The 23,187-nt window shown below is 43.8% G+C and overlaps 1 protein-coding gene across 3 annotated transcripts in view; it reads left to right on the top strand.

The window, feature by feature from the left end:
• The first annotated feature begins 349 nt into the window (after positions 1-349).
• Positions 350-23,187, top strand: part of RASGRF2 (Ras protein specific guanine nucleotide releasing factor 2) — a 116,470-nt gene continuing 93,632 nt past the window's right edge. Inside the window, exon 1 of one of the 3 annotated variants that reach the window (XM_048503312.1) lies at positions 350-1,326. In XM_048503312.1, coding sequence (XP_048359269.1) covers positions 1,042-1,326 — 285 coding nt within the window. In that variant the 5' untranslated portion in view covers positions 350-1,041. Of the gene's footprint in view, positions 1,327-13,420; positions 13,501-23,187 lie in introns of those variants that run through there. The other 2 variants (XM_048503311.1, XM_048503313.1) reach the window with 2 other exon arrangements.

Consider the following 23,187-nt stretch of genomic DNA (forward strand, 5'->3'; position numbering starts at 1 on the left):
ATGTCTCAGCCTCAGCCGCCGAGCCCATTCGCAGAGCCGCCGCGCAGCCCCCTGGAACCCGCACACCAGCCAAAGCCGAGCCTTCGGAGCGCCCCGCACGTACTGTCAACATCTGACGGCATGTTATCCTCGTCCCATCTTAATCCGGCCGTCGAGAAGTCAACAGCCCAGCCCAGGAGACCGATAAGCCCCGGCCGCCGTCCTCGTGGCTGTGCAGCGCCCTGTCACTGCCACTCTCGTTCAGACAACCCGCCCCTCAGGAGCACACTTTTCTCCGCCGGAGGCCGCGGGCATCCGAGCCTGCCTGCCTGTCTCCTTCTCGGCGTCCTTTCCGCGCCCCCTTCGGCCAGCTCGCCTGGCTGGAGAGAAACTCCTGGAGGCTGCAAGCGAAGGGGGAGGGGGCGGGCGGGAGGGAGGGAGGGAGGGAGCCGGAGCGCCCCCCACACAGGCAGGCAGGCAGGCAGGCAGGCAGGAGGCAGGCGCGCGCATTGGGCGGGCAGGCGAGTGCGCCCTGGCAGCGGCCGCGGCGGCGACTTGGTCCTTGCAATCGGTCTCAAAGCCGATTACCGCTGATCCCCCCACGTGATAGTTCCCCTTCTGGCGCCCGCTGGGCTGGGCTGGGCTGGGCTGGGCTGGGCTGGGGACGGGCCTCGGGGGCCGAAACCTGGAGCGGCCGGGCTCGGCGACAACCTGCCAAAAAGCGCGCCTCGAAGAACTTTTCCGGCGCGCATCCTTCGGGAGGAGGCAGCCAGCCAGGCATGTGCCCGGCGCCAAAGGGACGGCTGAGGAGCCCGGAGCCCGTCGAGGTCAAAGCGGGGGACGCCAGCGGCGATCCCGGGCGGCAGTAGCGCCCGCAGGGCAGAGCAGAGCAGAGCGCCAGCCAGGGCTCCTCAGCGGCGCGACACAGCCGACAGCGACCGCCTCGCCCTCGCCTCCGCGCTCATGAGGCGCTGCTGCTGTTCGCCGACGGGCGCCCGTTGAGGGAAGGGGGACAGCGGGACGTCGGGGACCCGGGTGGGCGCCGCCAACTCGGGAGGCACCATGCAGAAGAGCGTGCGCTACAACGAGGGCCATGCTTTGTACCTGGCCCTGCTGGCCCGCAAGGAAGGCACCAAGCGCGGCTACCTGAGCAAGAAGACGGCGGAGACGAGCCGCTGGCATGAGAAGTGGTTCGCGCTCTACCAGAACATGCTCTTCTACTTCGAGAGCGAGCAGAGCGCTCGGCCCGCCGGCGTCTACATGCTGGAAGGCTGCACCTGCGAGAGGGCGCCCGCACCCAAGGGCGCCTCTGTCGGGAGCGCCAAAGACGCGGCGCTGGACAAACAGGTAGCCACCCGCCCGCCCCGCCCCGCCCCGCCCCACGGGGCTCGCTCACTTCTCTCCCCGGCGTTCCCCCGATCCCGCACCCGCCGCACTTTCCCATCCCCTGCCTCGCTCGCCTCGTTCAAGTGAACGTCGCCGTTGAAATGGGTCCTCCGGCGCAAGAGGACAATCCTGATCGAGACGTTTGTCGTTTAATTCAGTCTTAGCGGCACGACCTTAATGGCACCTCTTCTCTTCCAAAGTTTGGAAGTGGCGCGAGGCAGGGGAAGCAGCCGCGCGAGTGATGGAGGAAGTTGCCCCTTTGGCATGAGTCTGGTCCCCCAAAGCTTGTTTTGAAACATCAGGAATGGGGCGGGGGCCAACAAATGCTACCATTGCGTGTCTGAGTGAAAGCAGGGTGTGCACAGTTCCAGTGATGCTGTTATTGATGTCTGACTTGTTCTTTCTGAAATAAAGGCTATGTTCGGTGAATAACAGGAAGGAGCTTTGACTTTTGTATGGGGGTCCAACACTTGTTCACACCCCCAGAGCTTCTTTCCATTCGTTTCTTTGAGGCAGTGCTATTTTTCTATAAGGTACTGTTTACAAGGGCTACCTGTAAACACACCTGCTGACCTGAAAGCTCCCCACAACCCCAGAGCTGGTTCTTTTTCTTCTTGTCACTGGAGGGCCCCTTACGCACACACAAAATAATGCGTTTTCAAACCACTTTCACAACTGTTTGCAAGTGGATTTTGCTATTCCGCACAGCTTCAAAGAGCACTGAAAGCAGTTTGAAAGTGCATTATTCTGCATGTGCGGAATGAGCCTAGGTCACAGGTGTCAAACTCGCAGCCCTCCAGATGTTATGGACTACAATTCCCATCATCCCCTGCTACCATCATGCTGGCAGGGGATGATGGAAACTGTAGTCCATTACATCTGGAGGGCCGTGAGATTGACACCTGTGCTCTAGGTGGAGAGTGAAAAGGGTATGTATTAGCAAATGTGTCACCATTTGAGAATCTCTTGTGGTGTCTGAAAATTCTGGAGTGTAATCTCCATTAATTTTTTTAAAATGTATGCCTTTTAGAGATATTTAGCCAGTTGGCAGTCATGCATCTGTTCAGTTTTCCTGCCCTTGTTGCCAGCATGGTTGAATTGGCCACCCCCACCCTCTTCAGATGTGTATGGACAGTTTGTAGTTATCCTGTGATGTAGGAAAAGCACTCTGTGCCTGTTTAGAGCTGCTCTGCTTTATATTATTACACTATTCTAGTGCTGAGGTTTTGTATTCAAGGTTCAGGGACTAAAAGCTGGAAGTGATGGTTAAGAGGTCTAGAGATGACAGTTTATAGACACACTAGCTCAGGGGTAGGGAACCTGCGGCTCTCCAGATGTTCAGGAACTACAATTCCCATCAGCCCCTACCAGCATGGCCAATTGGCCATGCTGACAGAGGCTGATGGGAATTGTAGTTCTTGAACATCTGGAGAGCCACAGGTTCCCTACCCCTGCACTAGCTCCTTCAGAGAAAGTGCTGCTAAGTATCATTGTTTAAAACCCCTGCCAATTTTTCTGGAAGTTGGAATATACACTTTTTCCACAAGTGGAAGAAAACAAAAATTAAATGGAATGGTGATTGGAAATTCACCAACTCTACATTCCATGGGGGGGGGGAATCATAATCCCAAATGTTTTCTGTAACTTTAGTATTTTCAAGTGATTTTCTGTTGCTGATTAAATATAGCCTATGACATTCTTTTCTGAAGAAAAATATACCCTTGGGAATTAGTCTAACCTACAGAATGCTTTGGTGTAGCTACAACAATGATTTTATTAAATTGTTGGCATCTGTAAACCTCTTAATATAATATATGTTTAAACACTTGGATATAGATCCACCTGGCAATTTTCTGAATCCTTTTAAATCTCAAATGAAGCAAACAACCTAGTAAAAGTGTTTTTCTTTACACAAGGCCAGTTTGTCATCAGACTCATAACACTAACAGTTTCAGCGTATTCATTGGATTTGAATGGGCAACAATACTCACAAGTTTTAATTTGATTTCTTTCTTGAAACACCATCTGAAGTCTTTACTTGTGTGTCTACATGTGGTGATAATCAAGAGGCAACTACTGCAGATTTTAGTTTGTGGAGGTTTGGATTGAAGAGTTAAAGTTGAGTGACAATGTGAATGTAATTTTCAGTTGGTATCTTGAAACTGGAGTAGGGATGTGTGAGATCTACAGATCAGTTCATCTTTATATTTTGAACAGAAAAGTCTGACTGTTGAATTAGGTTTTGAAAGATATGGTATTGAGGAGGGGTCATGCCTCCATGGTAGAGTTCTTAGCTTCAATCTCTGGCAGACCAAGCTGAAACAGTCTAATACTAGAATGGTTTTATAAGTTACAGCCGAATGGGTTTGACAGTGAATATCAAACTGGATAGGTCTGATTCAGTAGAAGGCAGCTTCTTATTTTATTTATTTATTTATAGTTAAACTTATAGACCACCCTCCCACGAAGAAATATGCAAATTTTCTTTTTCTTAAAATTTGCAAATTATACTACTATACACTAATGATGCACTTTTGGTAATTTATACTACCGTATACAAGTGATATGCTTTTGGTAAAATAACAAGAGGTAGTATTAATATATTAAATATTAAATCCTGGTTTCTTAGCACTTTGGTAGCCTTTCATTCATTCTGTTAATCCTACCCAAGGTGAAGGGGGGGGCACCTCTATGACAGCTTCACTCATCAGAGCAGGGCCTCCTGCAGGTGGAGTCTCCATCCTTGGAGGTTTTTAAACAGAGGCTGGGTGGGTATCTGTCAGGGATGCTTTAATTGTGTATCCCTGCATGCCAGGAGGTTGGACTTGATAGCCCTTGTGGTCTCTTCCAACTATGATTCTAGGTGCCATCCTGCAAATGGGCAAAATCAACAACTGCCTGTACACATGCATTCTCTGTGGCTCCCACCACGTGGCATAGTCTGCCTGATGAACTCCCACCCTCCTGGCTTTCCACATGTTACGCAAAATTGAATTATTCTGAAGGATGTTTTAAAACAAGTAATTAGGGCTGTACTCTAATGAAATGTTTCAGAAAGATGCTTTGGTAAGGGTATAGAGACTGTGGACTGGACTACTGAGTATAGTATATACTGTCTGATGCTTTAAGTACAAGCCTGTTATGGAATTTTGGTATTGTTTTAACATGTTATATTAATATTTACAGCACAGTCTAGATCAGGGGTAGGGAACCTGCGGCTCTCCAGATGTTCAGGAACTACAATTCCCATCAGCCCCTACGAGCATGGTCAATTGGCCATGCTGACAGAGGCTGATGGGAATTGTAGTTCCTGAACATCTGGAGAGCCGCAGGTTCCCTACCCCTGGTCTAGATGGAAAAGGTGGAATGGACTGTGGGAATGGTGTGAGCCCATGCTGATGTGTTTGTTCATCCCACCAATATAAATGGCACATCTGCTAACATGGAGGGCAAACAGGGCAGTCAGTGATGGATACTTCAGAGCTCTATGGTGTCCTATCTAGAAGAGGCTTCTAACCCTAGAGCTTCATCAACATACAGGAGGATGCTGGCATGGCTGTGGATGGGCTAAGGGTGTTCCGAGAGGCGGAGCCAACAATATTTGGCTTCCAATGGGTTTTGGCCTTGGAATTCACCCGGTGCAGACCTGTAACTTACACCATGAAAACATATGGCTCACTTATTGCTGTGCCCCCTGGAGCTCTGTTGGAGGCGATGTGGTGCCACCTCCCCTGTGCTGTTCTCAGCCACCACAGAACTCCCCCAAACTTTCCATTGGAAAAAATGAAAATGTCCCCATAATTTTTCAAGATGCGCACTTGGAATGTGTGAAATGCTTTTCAAGACAAGGTTATCCCCCCCCCTCCCCACACCGTGTTTTCCCCAAATTGTTGTTTTTCTGTTGGAAAAACTGAAAAAGTAATCAGGAACAAAATTTTCCAACTTTTTCCTCCCCAGACTTCACATCATAAATTGGACTAGTGGGTAACTTGGGAGCAGTTCTGTCCAGATTCATCAGGGAATCTTTCATTTGCCTAACTGGCTCTTTAAACCATACTCACTGTTCTTCCTTGGCAAATGCTGTTTAAACTCCATTGCATCAGCTGCTGCATCTCCAACCTAACCAGCTTGTGAACAGCATAGAGTTCTCCCATCACATTGTGTTGGCTTTGGGGCAAACTATAAAACAATTTGCCATAATATACAACTCTCAGATCATTTGGGTTGTCTTCCTATTAGTAGTTGCTTATGTCTTTTGTTTTTCCTACTTTAAATGCAGTCTTTTAAAAAAAGCTTTTAAATTTCTGCTGAATTTTTCTGTTTGTCTCAGACAGTCACACTATCCTAGTTGTTCTGTCAATTAAAAAGGATAAATTTCAGAAGGGGAGAGGATCTCCTGAGTAATAATGCCTTCCGGTGAAGTAATAATTCTCAAATTACTAGAGGTAATTTGGGAAGCTAATGGGTAGAAAGGAGGTAGAAGGAGTTAGGGGCCAGGGTTGTCCACAGCAGAAGAATGGGGCCCCTTGGCTGATCCTTCCCTCTATAAGTGCCACCAGTTTCAAAATAATAATATGTAGTTAATAGGCTTTTCCTGATCCCTTCCTTATATGTTAGTACTGTGTTTTCTTGCACCTGATATATATTAAGGGCTGGTAAAAGTGCCTTGCGCTAATCTTATTAATTCAAGCAATACCCTTCTAAACATATTTGATGCTTAAAGTTCTTTGCATGTCAGTCTGGTTTTCCTTTTTAGTCTTCTTTTAGTCTGGTGTTACTTTTTAGTGTCTATCGGATGCAACATCCTCCACTTTTTTCCATGTGATTCAGAAGGGCTTTCAGATGGAAAGAAAACCCTGTCTAAGGGTCCCAGAGGCATAGCTAGGGAAAATGGAACCCGGTGAAAAATTCGTCTCCTCCACCACGACCAAAGAATGATTCCGCCCCCACCCCCCCACTTGCCTCAGCTGGCCCGGTCATTGCTGGCCTCATCATCCGACCCAGTGGTGGGAAGAGCGGTGCCTCTCCGCCACCCACCTCCTGCCTCTGCTGATGGGGCCCAGCAGCAGGAGGAGGTTGGCACGGCTGTGGCTGCGGTGACTCAGCAGCAGAGAGGCCTTGGTGCAGCAGGAGCATGTCAGAGACCAGCGGGTGAGTGGAGCTGTGCGCAAGGAGGGAAGGCAGTGCACCAGGCCTCTGGCTGTCTCCTGTGTCTTCCTCATGGACAGGCTGGAGGAGGCCAGCTCCTGCTTCCTGGCTTGGCCCCCTCTGCCGCCTCTGCATCCTCGCTCTGTGTGCCTGAGTGCTTCTGGAAGCAGGTGGGTGGTTGACAGAGGGGCTCAGCTCAGTGATTGGTCTCCTGATGCCACCTGATCTGTAGTTTCTCTATAATTGTCTTTCAGTATTCAATCCAACAAACCTTTTTCCCCGCTTGCTGATTCAGATATCATGGTGCTGTTATTTCCTGCCTGCTAATGCTTATCAGCTATCTTTTTGTCTTTTTACTTTGCTTGCTCCTTGAAAGGAAAGCTACACTACCATGGATAAATTTTATATTGTTATTTTAATTTCAGCTATTATTTTAATGCTGCTTGCCCTCACTCAACTGACTGTGTGGGTATTGCAAATGTGATCTCATTTGTTGAAAATGTGCTGTACTCAATAAACCTGAAAAAAACATTTTTACTCATTTTTGCCTCTGAGCTGTGTGTGCTCCCCCAAATCCTGACCCACATTGAGAGGTGGCCAGTTAGCTGTACCTCTGCAGGTGCTATCTTTGGTTTAGTGTTACTTCACCAGATCATGTCAATTTCAAGTTAATTTCAAGGGTCTATTGCTGCAGCAATGGACTTTCGGCATTAAAGAAAAAAGAAGCCCATTGAATGTTCTGAAATTATGGTCTGAAGAGTGGGAAAAACTGTTGTGGTGGGGGTAGAGGAAGACATAGTGAGAAAACCTGAAGAAAGCTTAACACACTGTGATCCCCTTTGCTTTCCCTGCAAAGGGGGAGGAAAAATCCACACTTGAACAGGTTTTGGGAATTGTGGGGAGTCTCTGATATGAAAGCACAGTGAATGAACAACACCCAGTATATGTTTACTCAGTTAAAATGTTGTGTGCATGATTCCAACATCTAAAATAAACTTGCAATAAAGACGAGATACACACACATACACACAGCAATAAAAGGAAACACAACATGAACCTTGTTTAAAGGAGATGGGCAGTTTAAAAATAAGCTAAAAGAGAGGCAACCTTTTGCTCTGTATTTTTTTTAACTTTGGGAGCTGGACCTTCATAAACCCTAATGGCTTTTGTTTGTATGGCAACTCCCACAGTAGCAAATGGAAATTGGACAGCCTGAGGGTAGGACAGCCTATCAAGCCGGTACCCAGTATTATATCCCAATATATGCAGTGAACCAAGAGAGTTTTTTTGATAAGCTATCTCAAAATTGCTTCTGATGAAAGTATCAAGGAGGCAGATGCACAGCATCAATTTAGTACGAATGCTTTTTGCAGAGAAACATTCTTTTCCTAATGTGCTGTTCAGCTTAGTGACAGCTACTTTGGATGTATGTCTGAAAAATTAATAAACATTTTAGAATAATTCAAAGGAACAGTAATTTGAAGAATCAAAATTATCTAAAGTGCATAGATTTGTTAATAGTCTTTTAACTGTTTTGAAGAATGAATTACTCATGGAATGGATTCTGTTTGTTTGTTTAATCGCTTATACTTTGCCTTTCTTCCTGGCTTAAGATATTTTACAAATAATAACATTTTAAATGAAAACCAGATAAAATAAAAAAACTCAAATGCTACCTCCACTCCCAAAGATTCCTGTTGCTTATATTCCATCAAAAGCTCTGGACAGCAAACAAACAAGACTTGTAGCATCTTCTGAAGATGTCCAGTGTCTATCTGGGAGTCAGCCCCACTGAATAAAATGGGATTACTGTCCAAGTAGTCCTGTTTAGAATTGCTCCTAAAGTGGTCAAAGATTTTCTCAACAATAGAGAGTAGTTCTAACTTTTAATAACACTAAAAAGATTGTTATCTCAATTAAATATAAATTACAATTTAAACATAAGAACATAAGGCGGCTGGATCAAAGCAGTGGCCCATCTAGTCCAGGATACTGTTTCACACATCAGGCAACCAGGTCATTAGGCTTACCATTTTCCCTGAGGCAGTGGGCTGCAGGCTCCACCAGGTCTGTTCTATCCAGTGGGAACAAACAGTAGGGGGGGTACATTACATCATGACATAACTTTCTGTTTGTACCCAGAAGTAATATCACAACACTCTAAAAATTGTCCATGATGATGCGTGACTTCATGACATACCTTCAAGTTGATGGACAAATCTCTAGAGCTTTGTGACATCACTTATACAAACTGAAGATGATGTCATCACTCTCTACCTTGGTTGACAATATGCACAGGGTTTTTTCCTTCATTTTCAGCTTCGTCTTTTGTTAATATATCTTTTTGTATTATGTATTTTTTGTGTTGATGTTTATGTTGAAGTAACTAGAGACATCATGTAGTAGAAAAGCAAGAGCTAGTATCTGTGAACTAAAGTGAAGAGTTTACACAGTGCCTATTGCTTGTTTTTAATATATTGTTTTCAATATATTGTCACCCAGAAAAATGGTAAGCAAAAACAATCAAATAAAGTGATTGTAACTGGTGATTTTTCAATGATACTGTGTGCGACTAATGAAGAAATTTTCCTCCAGGAGTTTGGTGCTCCCTTTTTTGTGGGTTTTAACCTTTTTCTTGTTGTTTGGCTTGGCTTTCCTACATAAATGTGCTGTAAACTTTACTTGCATTACACTTTCTGTCTTCTTGTGGCAAACAGTTGTCTTAGATTCATTGAACTGATTGCATGAACAATCTAAGTTGTCTTAGATTGCATGAACTGATATTTGGGTAGACTGCTTTGGCAACAAAAGTCATAAACGTTAAGCCATCACACACTAATGGGGAAGGCTAAGGTTTGCTACCAAGTTACAACTTGATTTTACTGCAGTCACCATGAATGTAACCACATGCAAAGATGTTTGTTTAGAGTTAGTTTCTAATTACGCAAAGGAAAAATCAATGCAGCAAATCTGGAAATTCAGGGCAATCTGTAGAGTCAGTTTGGTTGCTACCACATTCACAGACTATTGGTTATTTAAATCCAGAGACTGGAGCCAAGAACAGACAAGACATCTTAGACAAAACTGAGAAATGCCTGGTGGATTAATAGAAGGCAGCATGTGGGTAATTGCAGTAATGACTAGCGAATCACGTACTGCACTCTTTGCATAGGTAAAATATTCTTCTTGGGTATTTTTCATATTTTGTGTGTCACTGGAAAAATTACTTGATTTTCATTTCATTTCAGTCCATGTGCTTTTGTTTCAAGTGTGTTTGCCTAGTATTTTCATGTATATGTCCTGAAATTCTCTTGCAGTTTAACACTATTTTAAGTGACTCAGGAAGGATATGGGTGAGGTGGAGAGCTGTGGGAAATGTTTTCAGCATGTGGAATAAAAATTGTTTTAACAATAGTTAAACAAATTCAAAAACAATTTTACTACAACTTCTTTTTTCTAACACTTCCCTAAAGCAGTTCTTTCGACTTTTCTGGATATTCTAATATAACAAATGAGAAAAATCAAACTGATTTAGGGGAAAAGTAGTAAAGTGCATGTTGATAAAAGCTGTTACTGTCATTAATGTGGGCACAGATCACAACTTTTGTTATTCTGATCCTTATTTGAATCAGACTTGTAGTTATTATTCTGAAAAAATTAACTTTGTTTTTCAGTACTTCATCACTCAGGAAATAAAGGGTCAAAATGTTACATTCATGGAACCAAGTAAAGTTCCTTTCGTTAAAGAGAAATGGAGCTGGATAAAAGTCAGATTTTAAACAGATCTTCATGAATTCATGTGATTTTACACTGAAATGAAATTGACACGGTTTGCACCACAAAGACCAAACATCCACTGCTTTGCAGTACTGCTACAGTGAAAAACATGGTTCTGCAGCACCATTCCTGATGGATTCTCAGGATTTTAGCAGTGTGTTGCCCCAATTTTACCATCAATTCATATATCATCTCCATAACCACAGATTGCACCATAAAAACACACCTTTGCAGCATCATGGGCTAGCTCCCCATTACAGACATGGTTCTGAAGCATGGATGCATATGGATCCTCAGGGTTTTTGCAGTGGCTCACCCAAACTCACCATCAGAGCATATAGCATATCCATGGCCACAGTTTGCACTTCAAACATCACACATCTACAGCTTTCTGGCTCTTCTATTATTCATTATCCATCCATGCATTGTATGCGTGATTGTTGTGTTGAGATCTGTGACTAGGGGCATGAACTGTGGTGTAATGGTGATGTCAGGGTGACCTAACACAAAAATCATGAAGATCCATTCTTTGCAACCACGTTTTTGCACCACTGCAGTGCCACAAAGCATCAGATGTGTAATTGTTGTGTTCAGATCCATGGCTAGGGACATAAGCTGTGATGTGATGGTGATTTGGGGGCAACCTAGTGCAAAAATCATGAAAAACCATGAGGATCTGTGCTTTGCAACCACGTTTTTGCGCCATGTTATCCAGTAACCTTCCATGGCAGAGTTGGAATTTGAACCTGAGTCTTCCAGATAATAGTCTGAAACACTAACAATAACATCATAGAGGCTTTCATAAGGTGGCTAGTGTTGAACAGTAGAGAGCAAACAGGCTTGGGTGAGTCATGAAGGTTGTGTGTTATCAAGTTAGCCAGTTGTTGTTGTTGGCCCTGGCTCTGACAAATCCTCTCTCAAAAGCCAAAACAATCCTGAAAAGGTTCTTGTCCCTTCCTCCTGCCTTTTACTGACAGAAGCCAGAACTGAAAGGCTAATAATACTGTTGTGACTGTCTAGCTACTGAGAGTTTTGTTTATTAAAACTATCAGTGCTGCTTCTATTATTTTTAAGGGAGCTTAACCCCATTAAAAAAAGATGTCAGATTTTGCTACCAACATGGGGCTTAGAAATATTTGTATTCTGTGTCTGTGACACCAGTCTCTGGATTTAGGGATCCACAGATTTGGCAATCTGGAGAATTACCGGTAGATACATTGATGATAAAAAGCCTCTTTTTTTGTTTGTTGAAGGGAAGGTCAAATACATATCCCCTGGTCCCCATATATAAGATGACTTCTGTTTGCATTTGTTGGATCATGGATTCTAAGCATAAATTAAATGCACACCCAGGCATTCACATCTGAATGTACATTCATTTATAAAGGATACCAGCACTGCATTCCATAGACATCATGTTCATATATTCATCTGCATCTGCATTCTAATGCATCATGTAAAAATATTTTATGAGACTGGAGCCCTTTTATGTAATGTATTTATTTAGAACCAATAATCCTTCTAATTATTCCCCAGTGCTGTTTTAGAACTTCCCAGACACTGTGTGGAACTGAGCTGCCTGGGAGAGTTCCCCCTGCCGGGCAGCTGCTTATCTACATAGCACCAATATGGTGGCCACATGGCCAAGCATCTGTGCGACTTACAGGGGACGTTATTTAGAACATTTTGTTAGAACATTTTTATGCTGCCTCTCCAGAAACCTACCCAAAGGCAGCTTAAAAATAATAAAAACAAAACATTAAAAGATATTAATCAAAATCCAGCATTATGTACGTTCATCGGTTCTTTAATTTGTTTTCCTTCCTAATAAGAAAGTATTGCTCGTCTTTTGATATTGTTAACATATATTCGTACATAGTATATTATAAAGGTGTCATTATTTAATGCTATTTTCTCACCTCAAAACTGAAAAGAAAATCCTAAAAGAATCCTTAGCTATTGAATTCTTTGTGAGTGTTTAAATGTAACTCCTTGAATCTGAAAGGTCCAGGTCCAAAGTCTAAAGAAATTCTAATAAACTCAAAGTATGAATTCAGGCATGATTATTTAAAACTCTGAACTGTTTCCATGACAGTAGTTGTACTTTTAACCCAGGGCTGCAAAAACAGGGGTAGCTGGTTGGCAAGAATCTGGCCAGCCAAGGAACATAGTGGCAGTTTCTGTTTGGGTCACAAGTTGCATGACCAATGTTTTTTTTTAAAAAATGCAACACGTGAGAAGGTTTTATCATCTTAATTTTTAATGTTATAATTATTATGTAATGATTGGTATTATGATTATTATGTATCATACCTTTATGAAATACTTGCATTTCTAGCAACTTCAGTCAGACTGTGGTAAGCTACCAAGAAAATAACCTGTTGTGCTTTTCTTACTGAGATAATTACTTACCTGATATTATCATACTTAATGTCTTGGCTTATCATACCATGTTTTAATTCTTCCATGTATGCAAGTTCTGTTTTGGTATTGATCTCAATGGTGTCAGGTTTATGTCCTGGCCAGAAGGATATAAACCATCTTCTTTTAAATCACTCTGAGCTCAGCAGATCTCTGGAGATGTAGCATATCATTTTTTCAAAATAAATAAATTCTATAATTTACTTCTTTGAGCTAATACCTGTTCTTGCAACTTATTCTACTGCCCTGATTGCTACTGTTATGTTCTTCTAGAGAACTGTGTGCCTAGTTAATCTTCCTTCCCTGGGGGACATGATGTTGTTGTGCTTTACTGAGTGCTTTTTCCCCCTCAAAGAAATGAAGTTTCTCTCACCTTACTTTAGCCTCAAAGAACCAATGATAACTTTGTGGTAAAGCTGTAGAAATGAAGATAAGGATAGAGATATGTGGTCCCTGTCAGCAGAACTTAAAGCTTGCTTGTCTGGTAATTGATTCCAATTTGAATAAAATCTTATGTTTTAACACTTCAAACAATCCTTCAAATATTAGCTATTTACATTTGCTGTTCTTTGTAGCATCAGGTTACTGTCCTCAGAATATCTCAAAGATTTTACTGCTAAGTAAAAATAACAAACCCTTTTCCTGCTCACTATTATACTGCGCCCGCCTTTGGGATTTGTAGGTAAAGATTTGTATCAATTTGTTGCACAGAAACCAGAAAGAATAGGACATGAGAAAATTAGGATATAATGCTGCAGGGAATAATGAAGGAAGGTCAAGCAGTTAAGGGTAAGATAAACAAGCTTTTTATTTACCAGCAGGTAAGAGTCTTTTATCTAAGAACAAAAGCTGTTAACAGGAAAAAGCTCCCTTGTGATAATATAATAATTATATGTAATTACTAGTGGGGCCCGGCCACGCGTTGCTGTGGCAATTGTCCTTCTCATCACAGTCCGCAACCCACACAGATGTCCATGCAGGTCCAATGATCCGCAGCATAGCCTTTTAGGGTGGTCAAATGGAATCCCTCTTTCCCTTTTCAATGCACATCGTTATATGGTGCTGTCTTGTTTTTTTAGTATAAGGTAACCCTTTCCATTCCACAATGGAACTGTCCAGAGTGCGAATCCCGCTGTCCATGAGGCTGGTTGACACGCACAGTCCTGGCTTGGGTAAGGCAGAACTGGGGCAAGGAGGCTATCCCAGTCAGGCAGCAGAGGCAGGGTGGTGAGGCGCTCAGATCGAGGCCAGCTCCCTGGGTTCGTAAAGGGCCACGTGCAAAAGAAGCGGAGCCAGTAGTGTTGGTTCGCCCCCACCCCACGGATTTTCTTAGAAGAAAAAGGCAAACTCCAGCTCGCTTTTAGTAAAAGAGAGCTGGGGCGAATATGGGTGAGGAAGTGGGTAAGTGGAGGTTGGATGTGAGGGAGGGCAGAGTGAGGTGTGTGAGGATGAGCTGGATGTGTGTTGTGTGGTAGCAGTGGGTGAGGCACAGAGAGTGAAAGTTACCTGTGTGTGTGGGGGGGGAACCCCACCTGACGTCTCCCACGGCAAAGTGTGTATGTGTTTCACTTCCACTCGTATTACCTAACAGTATTACCTATTAACTGTCTTCAGTGCTCATCTCTGCCCATCTAAGCGAACATTCTAAGCCCTCAGGCCACAGACAGGCTGCACGAACATTCTAAGGGTGACAGTTAAACATAACCAGCTTCATGGCCTGGTGCGCCAGGAAAAAGACTTTTTACCTGGCTCAGGTATGGACTTTCGGCGATTTGAAGCTCCGATTACCTGCCCGCAACAGGGAGGAACGTCATGTGAACATTTGGGGGCGGTCCGTCCAGCTTTTTTGGCGTTAGGGAGTGACTAACAAAGTCACGGTTTGCTTTTTATATATATAGATTATATAATTCAATATATGTTATTTATGCTGCAGGGTGGATAGTTTTCTGATCATTTTTTAAATGCCCCCTTTAACAGAAACAGGTATTTGTTCACCAAGATAACATTTTGTGTATGCCAAACAATTGCATATGGGGCTGCCTCTGAAAAGTGCTTATAAACTATAAAGATAAATACATCTAGGGGGAATAGTAGTCAAAAGTTCTTGACATTTATTTATTTGCCTCATTTACACCCCATTTTCTCCTGAATGGGTATTACCCTAAAAAGTCAGTCTCTATTTTGAGTTGGGGGAATTAGCAGGAGATGAAGAATGAACGAGGGTAACTGGTATTAAGGGTGAGCAGTTAGACAAAGCATAATGGAAAAATGGCAGCAAAGTAAAGGGAACTGAAATGGTAGATCTCCAAGTCATGCTGAAAATATTCGGCCTGTTCCTTTGGCCTGCCACCATTTTAGTTTAGAAAGACTGGAGGGGATCCCCCCTCCCCCTCCCCTCTCTTGTCTTCCCCCTCCCATCTTACATACCTACCTGCTGGTCCTGGAGGCAAGCGCAGAACTCCTCTGCTGCCACTGGCTCCAGGCCCTACAAGGGACTTGGAAGCAGTTCTGTACCTGTAGGAGCTGGTGCTGGAGCAAAGTGGAGGAAAATGGGGAGGGGGAAATGAGGTGGCGATGGTAAAATTTGGATTTGGGTTTAATTGATCCACATTTTTTCAAGAATTCAGATATTCCTAATATGACGTTTCAGTGATATCTGGATTTACCAAAAAAAAATAATAATAATTCAGGTCGATTAGATTTGAATCCAAATTTTATTAATTTCTTTTTGCCTAGTCCTAACTAAATACACCAGGATTGTCTGGGTGGGAAATCTTAAATGAGCAGGCAGTTGTTACTCTAAGGTAAGTGTATTGTGAGGGAACATCAGGAACACAGGCTCCCCAGACTCCCAAATAATAGCTACCCACCACACCACAACCCCCTGTACCTTATTCTTTGTTGGCTTGGCCAGCTATATCCCATTAACAGTAGGTTCTCTTGTTGCAGTCAGGATGTGGCCAATGGCCTCCAGGCAATTAGCAGTTACAGCTGGCATACAATTGTGCTGGCCTCCCTCACTGCATCTGAAGCCATGCCAACTCCCTCCAATGGCATGGTGACATCTTGGGCCTTTGGGGCATCCTCCAGCCCTATGGCACAACCCCATGGGCTGGGAAGTTGACAGATAGCTCATGCCAAAGTTGCAAGAAGGGATTAAGGGTTTCTGCAGTGGCTATGGAGGATGAGAGCTCAACAAGGGAATAGCCACTGTGGCTAGGTAGGCAGGAGGGAATGGGACTAACTTCTGAGAAGCACAGTAGGGCCTGGAAAGAGCCCAACTCCCAGACAAGCAAATGGCCACAAGGGAATTGAGGAGGGAAATTGAACCAAAGGCAGAGCTGGGAGAACTGGGCAGGCTATTGGATGGGGTGGGTGGCATCACTGAGCCCCAGTACGTTTGTGGGAACAGCTCATTGGCCATGGAAAATGGAGAAACTGAATGGAGTCTGGTGACAAAAGAGGCTGAGGAGGTCCTAAGGCAGAGAGGAGGTAAAACAAAAGGTCGAGGATATGGAATAAAGTATGTGTGTGTGTATATGTGTGTGTGTGAATAATTATAATAGTTAAAATTCCATATGTGTTTTGTCCAAGAGGCTTCTTCAAGGTACTGTGAGCCTTGCAGTTGTTTTTCAAAGAAGAGTACATAGTTTTATATAGAGTTTTTGATGATTCCTAGGTCAATTCCCCACAGTCAATTAATCACGTGATACTCATGTGAAAAATCACGGTGTTCGGCACTGCTTAAGTGCCGAACACGGATTCATTCCGGTTCTGGCGCGCTCTCTCCCCCTATCATGCGTTTTTCAGAAAGTGCATGGAAGTGCAGCTTTTTGAAAAACATGCACTGAAGACGGTTCGGTGGGGAGGTTCAGGGGACAGAGTAGGTGACATGTAGCCTTGCAGCCAATCAGAGCGCAGTGGGCTGTGCGCAAAGCACACACAGCCTTTTTTTTGTTGTGCACCGGTCGAGGCTACGTAGAAACGTAGAAATGCTTATGTGCAAACTGTGTAAACTGTAAACTGTGTAAACTGAAATTAGCCTTCTGTGCCAATGAAGCTGCGCAGATAAACAGTTAGAATGGCGAAGCCGTGGATCTACATATCTGCGTGCTTAAAACAAGATGAGGGTGGAGTATCGTTCCTGCTCCAAAAAAAATGGCCAATCAGAAGAAAGCTGCTCAAATATATAGGTGGGGAAATTCTCTCAATACATCTATGTAGCAACGTAGCTGTGTGGAAAAAAGTTTTTTTTAAAAAAGTTCCCATCCCAACACAACACAACAGCCAATCAGGACGAGGAATAACAGACCCGCTGAGCAGATTGTGTGTTCGTGGGGAGTGTTTACATTACTTGAAACCATGATAGACATCGAGGTCTCAATAGACACACACTGCAGTGGGGAGGGACAAACCGTGATGAAAAAAGGTGCTGTTTCTTTTGGAACTGGGATGTATCCAGTTTAATTTTTCAGTGGGGATTTCACTCTAGAGCAGCGATTCTCAACCAGGCTTCCGTGGTACCCTGGGGTGCTGTGAGCGTGTCCCAGGGTACTGCAGCAATGCTACCAGCCCCCCTCACTTTTGTGGTGTCTCCCACCAGTGCCAGCAAGGACATGGAGCTGGCCCATGGGGCAGGGCCTGCTGCAAGGTCAGCAGCCACTTCCCAACCCGTCCCCAGTGCTTCCCTTCACCCTTGGAGATGAAAGTGTGGGGATGGCAAGCAGGGGCACTGGGAGGGGAAGATGGAGGGGATGGCAGGGGTACCATGAGATGTGAAGAGTGAGGCCAAGGGTACTGTGACGTCGAAAAGGTTGGAAAACACTGCTCTAGAGAGATGTGTCTTCACTGCCATGACCTGATCACATCCCTCATGTCCCCTTCCCTGGTTGTCAGGGTATGTCTGGCAAGCCTAATGTTTGTTGCTTATTATAGAATATTTCTGTGTCTTCTTTCTATGTCACAAGCAATGATTTTTTACATATGTTTAATGTACAATTTTTTAAATAAATTGTGCAAATTGTACAATAGTTTCCCTAAAAACTGTGAGGAAAAGCTTAAGAGAAATGAATAATTCAGTAAAGGGATACAAATGTAATGTTACAATCATTTGGATGTGTTTATTGTTGAGTTTTTTCATCTTTTTTTTTCAAATGGATTAGAAATATGTCAGTTTTACATGCCCCAAGCAGCAATGAATCTTGGTTTCCCAGCTCTGGGCCTGCTGGTTTTCTATTTATGTCAGTGATTGGTGGTAGCTTACATTGCAATATGACTTTCTAGGAATCCACAGATATAAAATATTGACTTTATAGCTTTAAAAGAATTATATTTGTCAGTAGATAGTAAACATAAGTAAAACATTTCTTCTGTTAATAACAGTGGAACTGTTGGCTTACCAGTTTTACAGCATGTTTGATTTTCAGTGTTTATCCTGGCTATAAAATATTATAGGTTGTGGCACAGTTCCCAGTATAATATTCATGTCCTTGTGCAATATTTTTTCACTAACTGTACATTTAGAGATAAGCTTTATAAATTTCAAATCAAAAGAAACTTCCATGAATTCTTATACAAAACCAGATGGGCCCATGAACAATATTCTAGTTATACTCTTGATTACAAAAAACTAGTTGTTTTTTCAATTAAGTATTTCTAAGGCCGTTTTTGCATGGCACAAATATACAGAGGTCAAGGGTGCTTTGACTGCATATTCCTACATGGCAGAGGGTGGACTTAATGGCCCTTATGGACTCTTTCAACTCCATTAAGGGACTGTCCTCTCCCCATCTCAACTCGCCAGCCACATTTGCTGGGGTCTGCAGGGAGAACATGGAGTTGGGAGGGGGTTGGCAGTGGCAAGTGGCATGGGTCTGGGTGAAGGAGGCCCATGGCTGCAACTTTTCCCTATGTAGGCAGGCAAGAGACAGGATGAGCCAGCATTAGCCACAGCCAGGGAAGATGGCCAATTTGGGCTATGAGGAAAGACCAGGAGACGGTCCAAGGAACCTACTTGGACCAGGCAGGGGAAATGGGTGGAGCAACGTCTTTAGAGGTAGGTGACGGCAGCAAGGCTGGAGGGAAAAAAAGCTGTGAGGATTCCTGTGCAAGCTGGGGAATCTTCCAAACCAGGATGGAGAAGGATCAAAAATGTCCTCCTCTCCTTTCTGAGACTGAGACCCCTAACCCAAGCCTAGAACCCCTGGAAGCTGCAGGGGGAAGCGAAGTGGGAGGGGTTTCCGATGAGGTGCACATCATAGTTGCAAACTCCTGTTGCTATTGATGAAAGGGCCTAAGCCAGGGGTCGGGAACCTTTTAGACTCAAAGAGCCATTTGGGCCCATTTTCCCCGGAAAAGAAAATTCATGGAGCCGCACCCTGGGATTCCACTTCCTTCCTGTGGGCGGACGGAGGCTGGAGGCCGCTTTTCTCTGGGGAGGCAGCGGAGGCTGTTGCTTTCGACTCTGCTGCTTCTGCTGGTTAAGCCTGCTGGTTCTCACTTTTCACTGCGCTGCTGCCCTTCCCCTCCCTTCTCGGGACCTGTCAAAATCCCCTCTGTTGCCAACCCAGGGCTGAACTGTTTCCGGGATTTTTGGGCTAACGGCTGGTGCTGGTTTTTTTCTTGGGGGGGCGGCGTGTGGCCTCGGAGGCCACTTTCTTCTCTCACCAGAGGTAGCGCGAGGTCAGCTCTGGGCGGTGGCGGCGCTGGAGGCCGCTCTCCCTGGGGGGGCGTGCAGCACGGAGGCCGCCTTTGGGGGCGCCGGGAGCCGCTCGGGCGGGCGGCGCCGAGGCCGGGCGGGGGCGGCGGCGGCGGGGGCGGGAGGCCGCCTCCCGTCGAGGTGGCTGCACTGGGCGGCAGTCTCTGCGCGGGGGAAGGGGGCGGAATCCCACGCTGCCCAGGAAGGGGCGTGGAGCCGCACCACAGGCTCTAAAGAGCCGTTTGCGGCTCACGAGCCGCAGGTTCCCGACCCCTGGCCTAAGCATATGCATTCTTGCACTTTTTCCTCAGGGCACCTCTGAGTTCTCTGGTAAGGAACTTCTGAGTTTGTTTTTACACAGATACAAAACTTCAGAAAAACCTCATGATGGCAGGACACAGAATGGGAGACGTTGTTGTTTAGTAATTACTATTTAACTGTTTTAATATATTTATTATGATTTTATTGTGATTGTTTTATAATGTTGTAGCCGCCCTGAGCCCCTCGGGGAAGGGCAGGTATAAATAATAAATAAATAATAAACAAACAAACAAACAAATAATAATAATAATAAATAAATAGTTAGTTCAGAAATTAGAAGCCTCCCTTGGTGTTGTTATGAGTATACAGTGAGTGGGGAAGTGAGGAGGAGCATGGATTGAAGATTTTCTTCAATCAGAACTCATAGAGAGGCAATCCTGAGGTTCAGGTGAACCTGACTTGCTGGCTTGAGGAGTGCCTTTTTATAATCTTTTTATTTTACTTGAACGTTTACTATTGGGGCCAAAAGTCAGAAGTTAGAATCCTCTCTGCTAATGGGCCAAACTTTAGAATTTGATCTGTCCCTAGGAAATACAGGGTTCTTCTGTGATTAGAGAAATATTAATACCCATGTTGAGCTGCTACTGGGAGTTTTGAATTGTTCTTCGTGGGAGACTTTGTAGCAATGAATGGGGTAGATGAGCCTTAGTGTCATGCCTTATGACTCCCAAGATGGAGACAAGATGGGTAGATAGCTTTGGTTTGACTATTGGTTTCTTTGCCCTGGATAAAGCATGGATTTTCCTTCCATAGGAAACCATGGAGGCAGGTGGTTGGCTGGGAGCAATTTGTTCACAGCCTGAAGAATTGGATCCTTTCAACTAGGCTTGCCAGTCTTGGCCTGGGAAATACCTGGATATTTTAGGGGTGGAATCTAAGGAGGGTTCATTTTGGGTAGGGAAGGAACTTCAATGGGGTGTAAGGCCTTAGTGCCTGCCTTCCAAATAGCCATTTTCTCCAAATGAACTGATCTCCATTGCCTAGTGATCAGTTGTAATTGTGGGAGATCTCCAGCTACCACCTGGAGGCTGACAATCCTACTTTTATTTACTCCCTCTAGAGACTGTCTCCATATGGAATAATAGATCTTCTAAATTTTGAAATTCTGAGGCGATTGCCGAAACTAATACTGTGAAATAACACTATGGAACCCATTCCCAAAATCTGAATCTGAGAAATACTTTTTGTTTCAGCTGCACCTCCCTAGTGGGGAATGTTGAGGATTTCCTTGAAAAGTGTCACACTTCAGGCAGTAGTTTCCTAGACAACAAAAAGGGGTGGGAGAAGGAGAGTTGCTTTTTTTACCCTGGATATTTCGGTGTGGAGGCTGACTTTAAAGAAAGGGGACGCATAGCTGGAATATATGTACTGTGCCTCGATGTGATACAACTCATTGTTCTTTTAGTCTCTTTGCCGCATTATCCCAGTGCTACAACACTATTTGATTTACTTTTCTCACCAGGATATTGCCTTCTAAACATAGGGAAGAGAGTTCAGGGAAGATGAGCTATACATCCCTGCCTATTGAAAGAAGTTGGCTGAATGAAGAATGGCAAATTTTATAGTTGGGCAAATTTTATAGTTGGGGACTGGGATGTAGAAAACATGTGGGATTCATCTGGTAACTTTAGAGTTAAAATAGTCACAATCCTTCAGTTATTTATTTATTTCATTAGTTTTGTATGCTGCCCTTCCGCTTGCTGGCTCAGGGCAGCTTTCAAGATGTCAAACCTAAAATCTTAAAATATAAAACCATACATTTAGAAACCAATTAAAAACTCTAGATGACAACTATAATCTTGGTGGAACAGCTCTGTGTTACAGGCCCTGCAGAATTGCTTGAGATATGCTACTTGATTGTCTTTTTAGTTCCTTTTAGGAACTAATAATTTTAATCGTACATGAAAATCTTCATCACATTTGACATCAGAAGATCTAATTGGTGCACGGTATTTCAGATGTTAATTAAAATGAAATAATATAAAGACAATAACGCAAACACTTCTGGGTGTGATGAGGAAACGCTTACATTATAATCTTGCAGAGCTCCTGTCCTACTTCTGCTAACACTAACTTGCATTAAAGCTGACAGCCTATTATAGAATGAAACATTTAAGGTTAACAATGTGTAAACTTGTCTGTAAAATGATCTGTACCATAAAAGAAGTTGCTTTAGTTAGGAAACAGCCTTCCATATTTCTGATTAATGTGAATGATAAATGTGACTTTCAGTGGCATGATCTTCTTTCACTTCCCATTCTCTCTGCAGCAAGCAAGACCACTTCTAGTGCAACTGTTAATTTGCTTCACCGCCAGAGCAGGCAGATGTGCCAGTGAGCACAGCTTTGTCCCAGATATCTTCCCTCCTCCCACAATATCACTGAAATCTCCTGAAGATTGGAATGTTTTAGTAACATATCAGTAGCAATTCTGATCTCTCTACTAGATAACAGGTTATCAGTGGCAAAAAGGAGTTCAGTTTATCCTGGATGAGCAACGTTGTAATCAAAAGACCCTAAGAATACAATCCTAATCAGAATTACACCTAAATCCATTGAAATCAATGGACGCGGAACAGTATAATTCTGTTTAGGATTGCAGTGAATCACAGAGATTTTTCAGGTCTGTTTGGATTTAACTTGGAATGGTTTCAGTCACTAGTGGCTGTAGTACTATGCAAGCTTAATAAATAAGCAAACAAGACCTTTACCCAAGTGAAGATAATCTATCGCTACAAAACATTTTTACTTACAGAAGACTTATAGTGATAATTATGCCTCATTGAATTCAGTGGGGCTTATACCAAGTAAATGTACACAGGATTACAATCTAAGCTCCAATGAATACACTGAGGTTTAATTCTAAGTGAACATGGACAGAATTATGCCGTTAAGGAATGGAGAGAAGGATGGTTATCGTGCAGGAACAGCAAAAGCTGGGTTTTAGGTGCTACTTCCATTCTGTGTTCCTGTTGCCATTCCTACATGTGCTGCACAGCCCAATTACCCTCTTTTCAAAATGTCTGATTTTTATTCCTTTGTCTGATTCCCTTTTTCTGCCTGTCTCCATGCCCAAGGACTTCAAATGGCTGTCTCCCTCACAGCCCTTGTCGGCTTAGAAGAGTGCAATTCTTCTTAGGATGCCACTTTTCTCACTAGTCTTGCCAAATTGTGGTGAATGAGGCTAACTTTCTACACTGGGTCACATTTGCTTTAGGGAAACCTGAGCATAAGGACAAAACCTTCCTTTCTCCAACACTCACTTCTTTTCTCATAGGAGCTGCTAGTTTTGGTTTTACACTGGGCTGGATGGAATGATACGTACATAACCAGTAAAAAGACATTCTTGAGATTGGCTCATGTTGGGATCCTGTATTGCAGGCACAGGAGCAGAATAGGTGTCATTTCAGGTTGGTAAATTGTCATGGAAGGCAGAAACCTCTCATCCTGCGTGCTATG

Source organism: Sphaerodactylus townsendi, linkage group LG07 (genome assembly GCF_021028975.2).
Source record: "Sphaerodactylus townsendi isolate TG3544 linkage group LG07, MPM_Stown_v2.3, whole genome shotgun sequence".
In the NCBI taxonomy this organism is placed as follows: Eukaryota; Metazoa; Chordata; class Lepidosauria; order Squamata; family Sphaerodactylidae; genus Sphaerodactylus; species Sphaerodactylus townsendi.